A 17,044-nucleotide genomic window follows, 5' to 3' on the forward strand; every position below is an offset into this window, starting at 1 on the left:
AAATCTTGCAATTTGGATCAGAAAAATTAAGTGTACAGCTCAATACACAAATCAAATCTGTGACACATCCCAAATCCCAGGCTAGTATCCTAACCATTACATCTTTTCTTTCTCCATTTTCCATTTTGAATACACAGACAGGGAAAAAACAGTATTTATTAAATAGCTTATTCATTTACAAATTATTGGCCAAAATAATGGAGACATTACACTAGCTATTATTAGAGCAGGAACATTTTAATGCTAGGCAACTGAAAGCAAGCACCCAACAACAAGCAAAGGGAGAAACAGTACCAAACCGTAACTGTGTTTCTGACTGTGCGGGAGATTAGAGCAAATGCACAATTAGCTATAAATTACCAATTCCGTCTAGTCTCTAAAAGTCACTCAACATCTAGGTATGAATGTGCAGATGTAATTATTAAAATAACTCCTAAAATACAAGAACTAATTCCAACTTTCTGTTCTTCCTACAATAAACTGGACTAAAACCAGGCCCATTCTCCACTTTGCTTCCTTTGCTAGAGCGGGATTCGCTTACTCAGCTTATGGGGAGGCGCTGGAAGACAACCAAGGCAGGGGAGATGCATTTCCCCTCGTTATAGGGGGTCTGTGTGGTAGATGAGCTGTCCAAACCATTCATCAGGGCTCCCCGGTACGGTCAATGGAGAGAGACAGCTATCCCCAGAGGATATCCTTTTGATTACTATCCTAGCACAGCATGAACCGCCACCTTACCTTTTCCACTTTGCTATAAGGGTAACCTCATAGAGTCTTAACTTCTACAGTTAAAGATTGTGTTAGCAAAATGAAAAATGTACTTGCTACCAATTATTTCCTTGCCACGCAAGGTAACTTTGCCTTCTTCACACAGACGACAACATACAGGATTGTATCATATCACCATCTTTCTTAATTCACCGAGGAATGCTTGTATTATTGATCACTGAAAAGAGATTGCCTGTAATCCAGATGTAAACACTGATTTATTTAGGATCACAACCAATACAATGGGTTTGGAAAGCTCTGTTTCATTACAAGAAATAATAACCGTATGTGTATAAGGCTAGGTTTTCAAAAGAGGGAATTTTTCTCTATATTTTCAGGGAGTCCAGATGGGGTAATACTTTGATCTATACAATCCGTTTCTTCCACATCCTCAGAAACAATGGTAGTAAATTAATCCTTTTTTTTCCTACTAGAGATGGATCCAAAGAACCTCGATCTGAACACACTTACACAGTGAGAAAGCTCAGATCCCTGCCCAAACCTGGGTACCAAAGCTATCTCCCATTTCTTTCAAAGAAAAGAAGAAAAGAAGCCGAGTACTAAAAAGATCAGTGCACAGAAAAGAAAGTGAACCTAGATAACCTAAGCAGGCCTGTAAGGTTGATTACTCATATCTTTATTTATCTGATCATACTACATCAGTTTCATTTTTTATGATTACTCAAATTCACCCATATAGAGCAAAGGCATAAAACAGCTGCAATGACATTAGGACTGCTAGAATCTTTAAACTTTGCAAATTACTGAGTTTATCGCTACGCAAAGAGAAATTAACAAAACATTCTTACACACCTGCTGCATAATATTCAGACATTTCTGGAGAAGACAAGATAAAAGAGTTCAAAGAAAAAGTTTTTTCAGAAAATGCCTTACTAAACATTATACGTCTTTTTAAGAGCTACAATTTAGGGTTTTGGTGAGGAAGGAGGTCTTTGCTACCTTTCCAATAGTTATGGTGAAGCTGACCAAGACGTGCCAGTGCCCGATGAATTCCGGCACCATACCTGGCTCAAGTTATCATGAGCACCATGAACCTCAAAAAATTACTTTTTTAAAATCATTCTTCTCTATAGAGCACGCTACCACCTTTATCCACACACTGAATATGTAAGAGAGGAAAGGAAAACCCATGTACAAACAGCAAAAGAAAAGTCATTAGAATCCCAGTTTCCACACACGCAGGGAATGAAATCTGACTCAAACTGTGAGTCTGTAAGAGTTTAACATCCTTCAGTGCAACATACTGAAGAATCCTAGCAGCAGGATCCTGAATCCAAATCTTCCTGTACAGTTCACCAGAGAGAAAGGAGAAAGTACCTCTGACAAACACACAAGAAGCATTACCAAGGATACTAAAATTGGCATCTAACAAAAAGATCGAGTTACACTTTTTTACTGAAGTGCCACTAAGATGCTAAACTTCCAAGATTCCATTACATAAATATGACTAGTGCAATTTCTGCAGCAAAATCCACAGTAACTACAGGATTTCAAAGTTACGGAACTCCACTGGAACAGTTTCCACCTCTGATTCACCACCAGCAGGATGCAAAGTAATAAGCAAATAGAAAAAGGAATAAATTCCATACTTGTACGTGCATGGACTAAACATATCCAAACGGCCTTCAAAACAGTGTTTAACCATAGAACATACATGGCACATTTCCTCATGCAACTTCAGCTCCAAACAACTTTCCTACCTGATGAATTTCTTGCCATCCGTTTTCATCTTTGCAACTGACCGTAGCGTGTTCATGGAGTAACAGTTCACAGCAGTAAGGGTCCCCTCCCACAATAGCAGTGTGGTACAGAGGTGTCAGGCCACAGCTGTCTTTGTAGTTGGGAGATGCTCCAAGCTCTAAAAGGGTCTGAAAGCAATCACAAACTGTGAAAAATATATTTTGGAGGGACTTCTAACTATGAAGGGACTTTTCTACCTGACAAAGTATTTACAAGGTTGATATTTGCCATTACGTATATTTTTTGCTCACTTCTTTGTAAGCTGATAGAATGGGCTGCGGCACAAAGTTAAGCAAGGAATGACCTCGGAAGAATTAGGATCTAAAGGAATCTACAGGGATAGCAAGGAAAGGATGAGTGGCAATGTCCAATTTCCATCCTCTCATTAAGTTCAGAAACTCAGTTCTGAAAGCGCCACATCGCCTTTGCAACACATTCACCTCCTCAGTTACAAGATGCTTTATGAAAAATGTCATGCAATTTGAGTATCTGTCAAAAGGAAATAAGCAAAAGCCGTAAACATAAGACTTAATCTAGAATATCAAGGTGATTTAAGAATACCTGTTAAAATACAAAAGAAAACAGAAGAGACTGTGTTAAGATAGGATGTGTAATCCATAACACTGGCATTTGCTTTCAAAGAGATAAGCAACAACAACGCTATTCATATTTCTTCAGACAGATCTTTCCCAATCTATCAATGAATAAGGTTAAATTTCACCACTTTTTCTTCCTACCAAAAAAAATCAGAAATTAAAAGACCCTTTATTGAAAGCAAATCCTAAGATCTGAAAGCCACAAGAAAACACTAGAACAAGCACATATTAAAGGCTCCATTGAGGACAATACAGTAATTAACTGAAAACGTCCTCCTTTTTTTTTTTTTTTCTCTATAAAATAATGTACAATTTGCCACTGAAAGCATTTACCTTGAGGGTTACTTGGTTCTTGGCTCTGGCTGCTTTGTGCAGAGCTGTCATTCCATCTTTGGCTCTGAAGTCCAAATGTGCTCCTCCATTTTTCAGAGCTTTTATCACTTCTACTGTATTGTCAAGCTGAACTGCCAAAGTTAGGGGTGTTTCTAAAGAAGAGAATAGCATGTACTTGAAAAAAGATGAGCAAATTTATAAAATAAAAAACACTTGCTTTTAAAATGGTAAGTTAAAAATGCTGCTCAAGGAAAATCATGAATTATCAATTTTCTCCTTTGGACAGCAAAACCATACAGACTCCATTAGCCTAGACTTACGAAGGCAACAGAAAGAATGTGTGAGATTCAGCCTGTTAATCAATTTAGGTTGAACAAACCCAAGGTACTACTTTATGCTGCTAGTTTATTGTTCTGACCTCCACTTTCTAGGTCATGATAGTTTGGGTCCAGTCCTCGGTCCAACATCTTTGTGACTTTTTCCACTGAGAGATGGTGGACATGATCCATAAATTTTCTCAAATTAGCCTGAAACAAAGAGTGACAAATGAATCATCCTTTAATTTTAAAAAGAAAATTTTGACTAAAAGTGAAATATTCTGTCAATTGATGTCAATATCCATTGACATCATTCAACAGTAGCTAATGCACATTCCTGGAGAACCTGACTTTATACTGAGAGCATAAACCCTATGGTTTATAATGTTCAAAAGTGAAATACAGTAAGAAGGTTCTGGGTTTCATAGTTTTAAGGAAAAAATGACAGAAAGATTCATTCAGTAAGAAATTAGGATGGTATACGGTGATCATTATTATTATTCTGACCTGCAAATGAGTCTAAAGACAGATCGGCATTTTTGCAGCATGCTGAAAGCACGTTGTATTTACGAAGTAAGGTTCATTTAAAATTACTTGTATACATATGGAAGAGTCAATCATGGGAATTTTTCTACGAGAGAAATTCCCAATTCACACATTCCTGTTGGTGCTGGAAGCGCATACTGTTTGTTGTTCAGCAATTGGCCCAGGTGGTAATGAACTCCTACTTATTTCCAGTTTCTCAGACACATTGCTTTGCTGTCGGTAATTGCTAACTTCTCCAGTAAATTGGGTATACCTTCGTATGAAGCTTGGCCAGCTGTTTTTCATCAAGATTGAACTGTTTGTACACTCTTTTCTTGTATCGAAACTGAGGGAGGAAAAAAAGAACAAATTTAAAATGTCCTAGTTTGCTTAAAAACTCATAATATAATTTTCTGACCTTACCAGAAAGTATCATACACGATGATGTAGATTTAGGCAAAATTCAAAAAAATTTTGAATATTCACCAATAATCAGCACTCTGCTTAACACAGTGGCATCATAGTTTTACAGTTCATGTAAGCAAAATTCGTATCTTGTATAAATATACTGAAATCAGTGGAGGTGTATGGGAAATTATATCGGCCTCTAGAATCTACATAAATAAGCACGAATTACAGTGAAAAGAGCTTTTCCCTAAGGGTATCTATGTGTGCACTTCCATTTATAGTCTCAGGCAGAAAGAAGAACTGGGAAGGCATGTTAAATAAAAAAATACATATTTCAATATATCAGCTTAGCATTTCTGAAATTAAAAATTTAAATTTAAAATTTAAAAATTAAAATTTAATCAACATAGGCAGAACTTACACATGGGAATAGTTCTCCTGATGTTTAACAGGACTGGTCCTGTGAAGGAGGTTCAGAGGATTACCTCTTTTTTTGGCTGAAACTCACTCACATTTTACACCCTGAACAGTTTGCTACCCTACAGCCAGAGTAGCAAGATCTATGGCAAAAATCATGGGGTTTACATGGTTGTAATTTACTATTATCTAATCATACTACACAGAATTCAAAAAATGCAGCACGTCTGTTGGACAAGGAGGCTGTATTGAATAAGGCCTTAATACCAGCTTTTCACAAGACCACTTTTAACCCCTGAATTGCAATCCTTCAGCTCCAGCGAGAAGAATTTTGCAAACAGTGAACACTCATGAAACAGAACATGACAGGAAAAAAATAAAGTGGTTATTTAATCTGCTTATGGCTATAATATGGACATCAGTGATTGAATCTCTGAAATAAACTGCTAGAAAAGCTAGGACTTGAAACTTTCTCTGGACCCTGGTTCTTTTTTCTTGGATTTGTGTTATAGTGGAGTAAGTCTATTAACTGCAGATTATTAGTGGTTGATGTACCACCATACAAGCAATACCAAAATTAATTAAATACTAGTTTCATGCCCCAGTTTCCTGCTACACTGTGTTTCAGTGTGATCTGGCTCTGCTCCATGTTTCCCCGGTGCCATAATAGTTCTGCCCAGTTTATCCCCCAGCTGCACAGCCTCTGCATGAGCAACAGAGAGGGGGGAAATTCCAGTGTCTATGTGTGACTGCTTCACACACCCACCCTCTCTTCCCTTACTGCCTTCCCAGGAGACAGCCAGAGGAAATCTGTGCACTCTGAAGGAGGGCACAGAGGGAACTAGATGGGGGGGAGGAGGGGGGGAAAGGCTTCACTGAGAAAGAAAGACCCTCTCTTTGGGAGAAAGCAAAGGCTGGTTATTCAGCAACTGCTACTCGACTGTTGCAAACCTAATCAGAGACCCAAAAGCTTAATCTAGAACCTTACATTTCTTTATTAAATCACAGAGTAAGAGACATCTCTCGGGTCCTCAGCAGAGGAAAACTCCAAAATCAAATTTCCCAGAGGGACTGATTCTTTGCAGCCTTTCAGGGATAACACATGGAAGAGCTCCACCGAGCAAGTGAATGCCAGCAATTCTGTGAGCAAGGGTTCAAGTTCAGACTTGCTGATCACTATTTCCCAAATGGAATTCAGATGCATGTAGAAACCTCAAATACAGCTTACTGTATAATCTGTATCAAAATACAAATGTTTCAGATATTAGATCTAAAAATACCTCTAGTGAAGGAACTCCTTTATTCACTGGCTGTGGGTATTCCCTAAGAAGTCGCTCCTCGTCCAAAAACTTCCCATCTCTACCATTGCTTGCAGGCTGGAACAGTCCGTAATTCAGGACATCTTTCAAACTCTGATTCAAAGTGCACAAAATTCGTTGCTTTGCAACCCACACTGAAGCTTCTGGGTTAAATCTAATGCATTTCTGCAAAGAGAATTTTTTTAAAAATCTAATGAATGAAAAAACATTTACATTCTAAAATTTACAAATGTCATAAATTTATACAAACTTACACAATAAACCTACAAATTCCATGACGAAACATACATCAACAGAATTATATTTCAGACGCGCATTCCTCTATAGTAACTAATGCGCAAACACTGTGAAAACACAGGACGTTTCAAGTCCTTCCACAAACATGAGAGACCATATCGTTCTTCAGAGAAAGAACACCTTCGTGGCAAACCTGTTTGAAAAGCCAAGCGAAAGGGATGTAACAACATGTTTAACCATCCGCTTGATTCTAGACTGTTCTGACAATCAGTCTGATCCGCAACAATTTCACAAAGAAATGGTATTCAGGCAAGAATTCTAATTCATCTTAAGCTACGTTTATCTTAGGGTAAGTTTATGGGAGGAACTATACAACGTGAAGCAGCAGAGGACTTGAAAACCTTGAAAATCCTTTCCAGTTCTCTGCTTCTTACCAAGTTGGAATTTAGGAATTTACAAAATTTAGGAATTTCCCAATCGTAGCTTACATTGCAGCCATTGGCTACGAGCCACCAGCAGGTGGCAATACCTAGAAACCAATCTGTTGCCTCTGATGTGCATTATGAATGTACGGTGCTGCTGACTCACCCCATACTGGGCCATGAGAAGGGCTCGTACCAAGCTGCCACGGCAGAGCTACAGCACAGGAGTCCTTTCTTTGCCCACTCAAAGGACGTCCCCATCCCCTCATGATGCAAGACAGGATGCAGGGATTGCACGTGGGCCAAAGAAAAATTTTTAACAGCTGTATCTTTTTTTATCACTACATTTCCACGAGTGTAGCTGTAATTCTGGCTACAGTAATAATGTCAGTAACCGCTCTTCAGGCCTCTTCTGAAGACCTCTGCTACTCTTCTTATTGTAATTGTACATAGAGATAAGAGAACAGAAGAGCAAGTAAAAATAAGACTGATGTTTTATGAAGAGAGTGAAGTGTTTCCTTTAACTTTACCCACAGCTGCTTCTGCAGTGCTCACCTCTGCAGTATCTGTTGGCATCTTTTTAAAGTCCTGAGGCCATCCACAAGAAAATGGTTGCAGTCTTTTAGAACTAAACATATTTATCCTGGCAAGCTCTGCATACATCTGAAAATAATCTCTGATCCCACAGACACAAATCAAATAACAAATTGATTTGAATATTTCAATTCTGAATTTTGAAGAGCAAATTCAAAGGCAGAAGTCACAATATTTTATATGTTCACAGTGTCTTCTTGACTGTTCCAATATTACATGGCAAATATTTTCAACAGTAAAAAGTACAACCAGGACATGAAAGACTTTCAATTTACAACTGTTTTTAACTGTGCGAACACAGTTAAAGGAGGACTGGTCAACCAGTCCTCCGTATATATTCACTTTATCAAAGCAGAGATGACTAGCTGGTTTTGAGTATCATGACATACTGAAGTTGAGGAGCTTGGCTCTGTTTCTGTGAATTAATCACCAGGTATGAGGACTATCAATCGGCACTGATACTGAGATGCCCTCTATTCATCGTTGCTGACTAGCCGTGCCACTGAAGTTGCCGTGATAGCACCTCACAGGGGTTTGCCCGAGGAAGCAAGGCAGGCTCGTGAACATTGGGCTCTGTCCAGCTCCACTGCTCCTGGGCATGAATTATGAAAAATTACCACTCGGTTTGTCTTTCATCGGTTCCTGCACAAACTGCACTTTGTCAGATACGGCTCCAGTACTGACGTTAAGAAATTTCAGGGTGTGTAAGGGAAGAGGGATAAAACTTTTATTGCAATGTGCTCAGGTGATGCTTTGGCCTAGGAAATAACAGATACCTTTAATCCTTCACAGTCTTAAATATAAAAATTTAATCAAATGAGATATTAGATTTTGTCACAAATAAAGTTGGCTAGGAAGCGGTTTTCATCCCCCTTACATATTTTACATTTCAAGGTGTTTTGTGAAAAGTTGGGGGTTTTTTAATGGTGGAGGGAAGGAGAGAGGGAGTAAAGAGTATTTTCATTCCCGAACAGGCCGGTAGTTAAGGTACTGAGTTAGCAGCAAGGGCAATCTGTTTTAAATCCCTGTGTTCCTTCAGCTCTGAACCTCACTTGCCCCATGACTCTTACATGGATTCAGACTTCAATACAAAGTTCAGGTTCAAACATCAGCAGTTTCCAGCAACTCTAAAAATTGTCAGTTACAATGTATGTTATTAACTTCTACACGCTGTATCACTATGCAGCAACTTGTCATTATCCACACATCCTGAAGAGATTAGAAGAAATGCTATTAAAATGGGAAGAAGCAAAGAGAATTTTGAAATTACATGTATTTTTTTTCCAGGAAAGTCTTTCTTACATGAAATTCTTAAATGAAACAAATTATTTTTGGCCTTGTATGACACTGCTTTGATTTTAACAATACAAAACACTAACTTCTGATTGCAGTTTAGCTAAGTCTGCTTTTTTTAACGCACCTTGAGAATTCAACATGTTCAATTTTGTTCAGTCTATTCATTTGTTCTATCTATCTGTTCTTGACTGCATGTGAATATTGCAGATAATGGTGTGTATTTCTAATTCTCAAAGATTTGCTAAATTGGCAAAATTATAAATAATTTAAAATTTCTTTGGAATATATTTCAATGGAAAATAAATCTTTCTACAGTGTTTATGCACATTGCATCAGTAACGCACAATATTTATCTTCTGACATAGTTTGCTTTCCACAGGTCTGACACTGGCACATTCATATAATGCATGAGGACAGGACATAATAGTTTAACCACCTTCACTGGACTGAAATGGCAGTGAGGAATTCTTTTTGTGCAGTAGCTCAAAGGCTTGTTTTAAAATGAGTTATCTGATAACTATACAACCATTGTATTTCTACCACACTAGCTACAATATTTTATAGAGTCCTCAGTGGCAGAATAAATATGGAAACACTTTGAAACTTGTAATTTCACAAACTAATTTATTCACAGCCCTAGCTTTTCTGGTGATTCACAAGGAACAAAAATGCGCCTATTTTAATAAATGTTGATCCGATTGATAATTTATAATGAATTAAGATCAGTGATGTAAAAAGCAAATCAATAACCAAAAAACTGTTTCCTACCAAAATTTCTCAGACTCAGATAGGTGAAACTAGTGAGAAAAGTGATTATTTTTGCTTCCCATGAAGCCAGGCAGGACAGAGAGGGAGGCTGTTCCCACTCTCTCGGAGGCAGCTGCTGAACAAGAGGATAAGAAGGACCACTCAAATGCTGCATAAGTTGTATTTTAGATCAGCCTGCCCCTGGAACACCTCCCCTGTGCCACTTCTCTGCCCAGCTGGCAGCCCTCCCAGGACAGAGACCACCACAGTCATCATCTCCATCATGTAGACGAGTCATTACCTGCGGCCACACTTTCTACCCTGAGAAAATGTCAGCTGAATCGCAGCAGAATCTACACACAGATTGCTTTAGTTACGAAATAAATAAGAATTCATTAGATGCACATGGTGTGGTGACCACAAGGAAATGAGACAGTAGCTGAGTCAAAAAAGCTGGACAACTTTTTCTAACCTTCAATGACTTGTTATCAAAAAAAAAAAATAATAGGAATAATTTAGTGGCAAAGAACTACAGAAACACATATGAAACATAAAGATATTTTGCATTGACAGATGCAGGATCTACCCTTTCCATGCTTTTTGTTGCATCCCAAGACCAGATAAAATGTGACAGTTTGTCTTGAAGGCTAGCTACATACACTATAAAAATTGCAAGTGTTCTTTCAAGCAAGAACTGAAAAAGAAGCCCTGAGTGGCTCAAAAACACTGTCCGCTCCAGCTAAAGGGAAGATATTAATTCAGTAGGAATAATGTTCATGATACAGAATCTCTGAGGAATAACATTTACCCATTCAAAATCTATCTACAAGGTCTTTTCCAACCTTAATGATTCTATGATTCTATCAACCAACACATCTTTTTCATCAGACTCATGAAGTTGCCAATCACACAGAACTGCGCTGCCACAGAACCATGACAAATGGTTTGTACAGCTGCCTCCAAAATGTGATTGTCAGAATATCAAAATACAAGTCACTCCTTTCCATAGAAGACGTCGATATTAAAGATGTGATAACCAAAAAGTGGAAAGTGCAAATGAGAGCTGGGTATCACGAAAAAAATGGAGCAAGTCGCTCATTTTGATTTGTGCTCGGTGTTCAGCTTAATTCTTGGAGGCACTGCTTTCCTTCATCAAAATGCATTCAGAAAATACAGAATTCATGAGATGAAAGGTCAAAACAACCAGCCATCACGGCCACCCCGTCATCAGCTGGCACATCAGATCAGCTGTCCACATCAAGGGCATAAGAACAGATGTCAGCAGCACCCACAATGTTTCCATCGTCAAACTGAAGATAAAAAGAAGGAAGATCAACTATAAACAGAAAGCAGCAATGAACAGTCACAAAGCGGGATACAGAAGAATACTTGTGAAAAGTTGCAAAGGAAAACCTGGAATAGATCTGAGGCAGCGGATGGCAGTACAGACTGGAAACAAGTAAAAATGGAGGCATCTTAAGCAAAAATGCGAGTCAAGCTGCAGTTGTGACAACTGGGTTCCTACCTTCATAAGATAAAAATTACACAAGCTAAACAAGTGTTTTATTTAAGAAAGAAAAGCACTAAAGGAAAAGATTCTTAATCCTAAAGGCCAATGAATACTTGAAAAAGTAAAAAAAGGATACAAAACTATAAAAAGCAATGCAAAAGTGGAAAATCAACAAGTAGCTACTACTTAAGCTGTTGCTTTACCTAACTGCCACTTACCAAACAACATTTTGCATTGAAAGCCCAGTACAAAAAAAAAACAGGGGTTGGGGGGGAGTCAGTAAATGCTCATGACCGAAGTGGAGCAGCAAAACAGATGGGCAGAAAGCATTTCAAAGAAGTCTTCAGCAGCCCCAATCCCATCTCAGCATCAGAATTTAATAAAACATATGAATCCGAGCATTTTGATTTTAAACATAACCCAGAGGGAGCGCGTAAGTATAGGATAAAACAAAAGAGTGGAACAACCACCATGCGTTGATAATAAAGTGATGAAAACATTCCTTAAAACAATTGGCTGATAGATCTGTTCTTGAAGTCTGGGAAAAAGAGCAATTCTAAGCACAAAACATTGGACATCACTGTCAGAATATCACGCAAAGGAGATTTTCTTGACAACTGCTACTGGAGAAGAACCAGACTCCTTCCAGTTATAGGCAGAATCACTTGTGATATGTTCCTACATGGACTGATGAAGGAAATGGATCCAAGAAGACTTACCCTCGATTCAGACCAAAAAGGTCCAGGGAGAGGTCAGATGTGCCAGGCATCATAGAGGAAAGCGCAGACATGTTTGTTCACCCAGTTTTCCACGTCCAAAAGACATTTGACACCATGCACAGGCACAGTTGCCTTTAGGCACAAGGCAGGCAGTCGCCTTGGGCAGCAAACTGCTGGGGGCTGGTGACTGCCAACTTTGCTTACCAAGGAGGAAAGATGCAGATCTGTCACCAACCAGTGTCGCTGACAGCGTGACACTGAACTTCGCTGCCCTGGGGATGAAGCGTCCTCAAGTTAAGGGCAAACACAATTGAATATTGCCTAAGCTGCCAAGAAACCCTGCACCACTATTGCAAAGAGAGGAAGAACTAGTCAGATACTGTCATTTCCATCTCAAAAGCAAGTAGTAGGGGTCATCGTCAAACCAGAGCCCTCTGGGCTGGATGCACTGCTAATAAGCTTCTGGTCAAAAGAGATTACACCTGTGTCCTGCCTCCATAAAGGACCTATTAAAGCTGAGCCTCCTGGCTTATTAACTCAGGAAATTAAATGCCAGATAATATAGCTTTTTTACCCACTCTCCCATGCACATACGTTTCTGAATATGGATGGCTTTCTATGCTCTCCGTTGCCTCAGTAATTTTACTGAGCTCAGGAAATCTTTCAGTCACTCATTTAAATATTCTCCATCCTCCTGTGCTAAGGATGACACTTACTTGAATACAGATGATGCACAAAAGCAGTAAGAAATTACTCTTTCTACAAAGTATTGTTTCAATACATTGGATTATCATCTGAACTGAAAAGGAGACAAAAAAGAATTGATATAAGAACTGAAAAGTAAGTCTTCATAAGAGCTTTGTAAGAACTTGTCAAGGTGTACATTATCTTTAAAGAAGTTTCAAATGAGAATAAAAGGGCAACAAGACAGATTTCCTACAATGGGTGTATAAAGTTTTCTATAGCAGCACATCCTACTTACGATGCTTGGTGCTTATCTCATACGTGCAGTGAAATAAAGGCGATTTACACCGCAGTCACTGCAGATGAGTAAAAGTTTATTCCTAGTGAGTTTAGCTAGGGGTTTAAAGCTTCCCACTGGGTTGAGTTTTATCTAAAACCCTAAACTTGCCTTCTTTTAAACTAATATATTCTTGATCATACTTTCTAAAAAACAATAAAGAATAAAAACATAAAAATAAATGATGCCATTTCATGCTCCTTTGATTAAACAGACTAATTTTAAACACCTCTTATGTTAAATTAATTATAATTATACAGCAAATGGGGTGTATGTTGGATTTGGCTTGTAGCTATAACACAGCTCGTGAGCTATGATCTTCTCCAAACTTTGCTATGCTACATTTAAGCTATCAGTCTTCCTGTTTGCAAACCTGAATCCAGATTTCACTTTTCTGTACAAGAGCCTGTGGGCTGATAAATTAAATTGGAAATAGATCATCTGCTATAGAACTGTTTAAAACAATTGAGTTACTTTTCAATAAGAGTTTATTGAAAAGGAAAAAAATGCAACAAGTTAAAAAAAGTGAACAAATGAAACACAAAACCGAAAATGTTTTTTGGGTTACTTCACTTCCTGCACAAAATGAATTTTAAAAAAATAATTGTTTCAATAGTGTCAATAAATAACTTATTATTGGTCTAAAAAATAGAGTAATGAAATAAGAGGGCTTCAGGAGGCTAACATCTCTCTGTTTCTAACAGCGGAGTAAACCTAGCAAGTAAAGCTAATCTTTCCATTTTACTGGATCTATTATTCATTGAGCACTGAACACAGTCAAGATACAGCAAGCTGGTAGGATCATCAATAAAATCCTAACCATGTCCAGTCAGAGCTTGTCTTGACAGAGGACTTCACTACAGGCAAAATCCTTTTAAATTTAAGATGTACAACAGTGGATTTCAGTATTTCAAGCAATACTGAAATGAAAGACCCAAGGCGATGACTGCTTCAGCCAAGATTTAATAAAAATCCCGTGTGCGGCTCACAGCAGCCTCAGTCCTGCTCTGCCCTTCCTGTCCTGCTTGGGTGCCACACCACTTCCTCTTCACTGAGGTTAACCTCACACCATATCAACTAATGGAGTGGCTCTGTAATTTCAGCAGCAATCCTCATCTAAAAGAAGTTTTAAGGACAAGAATTTACGAGAGAATGCTCCCAACTCCAACCCAGATTTCTCTTGAGTTTCTGCAGCACTGTGTATATTGGGCTTTAAAAAAAAAGAGCTCTACCACCACACCTGAGGCCACACCGTCAAAACAGCTCTTCCCTGTCAGCCTGTAGACAGGCCATCTCTATCATTCTAAAAATGAACTTAATTAAAAAGAAAGGAATAATTTCATCTGAGAGAGATCTTCCATGGCAGCACAGATTGATGTAGATCTTGAATGTCAGCACAGAGCAATGTATGTGGCACACATCCATAAAAAGAATGCGTTTTTATAACCATCTTTGAAATGAAAAAAATCTGATGCTTACCATCAATTGAAAAACCCAACAACAGCATTCAAGCAGGCCCAGGGTAATTTAGTTAATTAATCACAAACTTTGACAGGTTGTGGTTCTAGACAGAATCAGTAACTAGCTCCCAAGACCTTCTCCGGGATGAGATTGTTATTCCTGTTGTAGCACTTGTGGAGGACAATGATCCTTTTACTTACAAAGTTACAACAGCAAACTTTTCCAGCTTGATGCTCCTAACATTCCAGACATTGAATTTTACACATTCAATCACAAAAGAGACACAACTTAGTAGTTCCTTGTGAGAAAGAGTGAGGAATTTGGACTGTAGATTTCTAATATGTAAGGAACAGCCAAGATATTTTTTTTTATTAAAAAAACCCTTTTATTCTCATTTACTCAATTAACCAGACATTTTTTAGCAAATGAAAAGTCTGTTCAACCCTTTCTGTAAGATGTGAGAGATTAAATCTTTTGTTGAAAAGTCACTTTTTATCCAATAGACTTAGGGATGTGAGATATAGCCATAGGCCCACAAGTCAGCTGGCAAATTACTCCTCTAGGCAAGTCAGAAAAGGTTCATTTTATCCTCTCTGACATGTTTCCATTATAAGTGATGAGGAGGTGGGAGAGAATAAAACAGCGATTTCATGTCATTGTAAAAACTGTGGAACAGTACACTACTACGCTTTATTCTTCCTCCAAACCGAGTATGTTGATTTCTCTGGGTGGAAGTCTGAGAAACACCACCATGTAGTAAAGGCATAGCAGCAAAGGAGGAAGGAAAGATTTATTTGTGCTTCTCCTTCCTCACCTTTATGCTCTAAAAGCCACCAGCTATCTAACAAGGATATCTTTTCGTGGGAGGATGACAGAGATAGGCAACTAATATGGTAAAGAGAGAGAGAGAATTTGATGACCTCCTGCTAGACCCCAATCTAGTGTCAATCACAAACTATCTCATGAAAAAAGAAACTAGAGAAGACAACGGGGTTATACATGTACAAGGCTTTCATAGAGACAACATGTGATTTTGGGCTTCATCACTCATCTTCTGATGAGATTTTAGATGCCTAATTCTCTTTCTTCTACCCAAACGGCTCTGAATGCAGGTGAGACAGGTAGTTTGCTTTATGATCACAGCTTTCATCAAGTTAACATACTAAGTACTCTCTCTCTCGGATAGGATGGTGCCTTTAGTTTAGGCAACCAGTCAGACAAACCACTGGGGTAAAAAAACGTAGACATTAAAAGAAAACAGGACACAAATTTTGCTTGTTAAAAGATTGTAAGAAAATAGAACAAATGTACTGGAGATTGAAGCCAGCAAAGCTACTCATTTAACTTTAATTTATTTTTTTTAATTGTAGTGCAATATCCCTTACCGTTTGCTGCAGATCGGGTATTATAATTCGAATCACTAATGTGTTGCTCTGACTGTCTTCCATTCTGCCGCTTGGCTTTTCTGCAGTTGCTCTAATTGTGTCATAAATGGTTTCTTCTTTGGAGCTGTCTGACTCAGATTCAACAGAATAGTCGGAAAAGCTTTGTGCCATTTCATCTTCACTTGATGTTGGGCTACGAGGCATGTTCAAGTTTTTTATCCTGCCAATACAAAGGAGAAAGAGAAAAAGATATGTTGTAGTTAAAGTCTTAAAAAATGAATCAGCTACAAGTTTTGTTTTCTTGGAAGTAACATGCATTTAACAACGAAGTTATATGTTTTATCCTCCTTTTATTTCCTCCTGCAGTTTATGTGGGTATGCAGAGTGTAATGGAAATAAATCTGGCTACCAATTCACTACAGAAGAGGAAGAAGGACAGGAGAAGGAAAAAGAGTAATAAAAAGGAAGATGACCTTTCTTCCCAGGCACACCCAGCCTCCCAAAGGATCCAGAAAAACCCAGCATAATTACCAGGTTCTCTGCTAAATTGCACTGTTGTAAACTGTACTTAGAACCAGATCTGGCTTTGAAGCCTACTTCTCCCAGTGCAAAAAAAAGAACATTTCAGGAAATTAATATAGGTGCTAAACTAACATCATCCTGTACATCGAGAAACTGTACAGGTAAGGCTTCAATAAAAGACAGTATTTTCAAATAGCAGAATCAACCAGAAAATGAAATACTACAGGGAGCCAGACAGATGCAGATGCTGCTTTGTGGTTTGTGGCTCATGCAACACCCTTTAATATCAACACTTCCAAAATCTTTCTATTGTACATCCCCAAATACAGATTTTAGGAACATTTTTAATCTGTGGTATAGATTAGGCTAAAATGAAAGTAATGTTTTTTCCAAAATAAGGACATCTGTATTCAGAGGTCTCACAGTAAGAACAGCAGAACATTTTCCTTCTGGGTTTTTCCAACAGCACCAGCAAAAGACTTTTTTTTTGTCCCACCAACTAAAAGCTTCTCCATGAAATGAAAATTATTATTCTATGGAAAAATTGGGAAAGAATTTATACTGGAAAAAATTGAAAATACCACCATAAACTTTGGAGTGCTTTGTAACCATATACTTTTTCAGTTTTCAGAGGCCAGAAAAACATAAACATTATTTTTCATATTTTCCATGAGAAACCGTCCAAG

The 17,044-nt window shown here is 38.2% G+C and overlaps 1 protein-coding gene across 1 annotated transcript in view; it reads right to left on the reverse strand.

Annotated features, from left to right (window-relative positions):
- SHANK2 (SH3 and multiple ankyrin repeat domains 2) overlaps positions 1–16,040 on the reverse strand; it is a 319,337-nt gene extending 303,297 nt beyond the window's left edge. Inside the window, exons 1-6 of the mRNA XM_009334543.1 lie at positions 15,837–16,040; positions 6,406–6,609; positions 4,575–4,646; positions 3,877–3,985; positions 3,459–3,610; positions 2,490–2,657 (exon numbers count right to left, since the gene is read on the reverse strand). Coding sequence (XP_009332818.1) covers positions 2,490–2,657; positions 3,459–3,610; positions 3,877–3,985; positions 4,575–4,646; positions 6,406–6,609; positions 15,837–16,040 — 909 coding nt within the window. The remainder of the gene's footprint in view (positions 1–2,489; positions 2,658–3,458; positions 3,611–3,876; positions 3,986–4,574; positions 4,647–6,405; positions 6,610–15,836) is intronic.
- Between the last annotated feature and the right edge of the window lie 1,004 nt (positions 16,041–17,044).

Source organism: Pygoscelis adeliae, unplaced genomic scaffold (assembly GCF_000699105.1).
Source record: "Pygoscelis adeliae isolate BGI_AS28 unplaced genomic scaffold, ASM69910v1 Scaffold171, whole genome shotgun sequence".
Taxonomy (NCBI): Eukaryota; Metazoa; Chordata; class Aves; order Sphenisciformes; family Spheniscidae; genus Pygoscelis; species Pygoscelis adeliae.